Raw genomic sequence first — 1,146 nt, forward strand, 5'->3', positions numbered from 1 at the left:
ACAATATGTGATTTTAATTTCTATCTCTGTGCAGGGATATCTTTTATTATTGTTCTTATTTTACAGAAATTTAATTTCGAGAAAGTTAATTTATATCAATCTAATCCAATAATAACACGAGTTTATTAGATTGTATATATATTTAGAGATATCCCATTCTTCAATTCAGGATGTCGTCCTTATTAATAATTAATAAACCAAACAAAATGACGAACATACGAATCTATTTGAAAATAAAGAAACGGAGAAAAAAGCACACCATAAAGCAATAAACTAATAGAACTTCATTTTACAATAAGCTGCAGTTTCCATTTTTCACATTCTTAGAGATAGCGAGATATATAGTCTATCTCTTCTTTACTTTACTACAAAGTTTCATTGCGTATATATTGCATGCCTTGAACTCAACTATAGTGCAATAATGTACTTATTACATTTACTATATAATATATTTCACACTATTGCACATTTTGCACCGTTACGAGTTCAATAAATTATTACGGCGTTATTCTATCTGCAAATCACTTGGCACCTTAAAGGGTTTTTCATCTCATTAGAGAGCTTGAGGCATTCTGAAAGATCCACAGGCTGCACCGGAACCCATATGTAATGGTGGAGAAGTTTAGCAAGCCAGAGATGAACCGTTGCCAAGCCCAGTGCCTTACCGGGGCACACCCTTCGGCCAGCACCGAAGGGTGCGAGCCTCATGTCCGATCCCATGACGGACACATCTTCCTTCATGAATCTTTCGGGGTTAAAATCCCATGGATCTTCCCATACAGATGAGTCATGTGCTATTGCCCACATGTTGACCATTGCAGTTGTGCCACGTGGCACTAAAACTTTGTCTATCTGGACATCATGGATTGCAAGCCGGGCCCATGAGAGCAATGGACCTGGTGGATGCATTCGGAGAACCTCCTTCACTATGGCTTGGAGGTAAGGGAGATTTGGGATGTCCGTGTCCTGCACGTGACCGTTCGGGCCCACGCAATCGTCGATCTCCCGGCGGGCTTTGGTTTGTATGTCTGGGTGTAACACCAGCCTAGCCATGGTCCATTCAAGGAGTATAGCAACTGTATCTGTTCCCCGGAATATCATTTCCTGCACAAATCAAATATTAATATAAAATATATATTAAAATAT

General features: G+C 39.2%; 1 protein-coding gene across 2 annotated transcripts in view; it reads right to left on the minus strand.

The window, feature by feature from the left end:
• The window catches only part of LOC107624543 (cytochrome P450 78A5), a 20,787-nt gene continuing 19,893 nt past the window's right edge, over window positions 253-1,146 (minus strand). The window contains exon 2 of one of the 2 annotated variants that reach the window (XM_016327042.2): window positions 253-1,104. In XM_016327042.2, the coding sequence (XP_016182528.1) occupies window positions 511-1,104 (594 nt within the window). In that variant the 3' untranslated portion in view covers window positions 253-510. The remainder of the gene's footprint in view (window positions 1,105-1,146) is intronic. The other variant, XM_021113473.1, reaches the window with a different exon arrangement.

Source organism: Arachis ipaensis, chromosome B10, assembly GCF_000816755.2.
Source record: "Arachis ipaensis cultivar K30076 chromosome B10, Araip1.1, whole genome shotgun sequence".
In the NCBI taxonomy this organism is placed as follows: domain Eukaryota; kingdom Viridiplantae; phylum Streptophyta; class Magnoliopsida; order Fabales; family Fabaceae; genus Arachis; species Arachis ipaensis.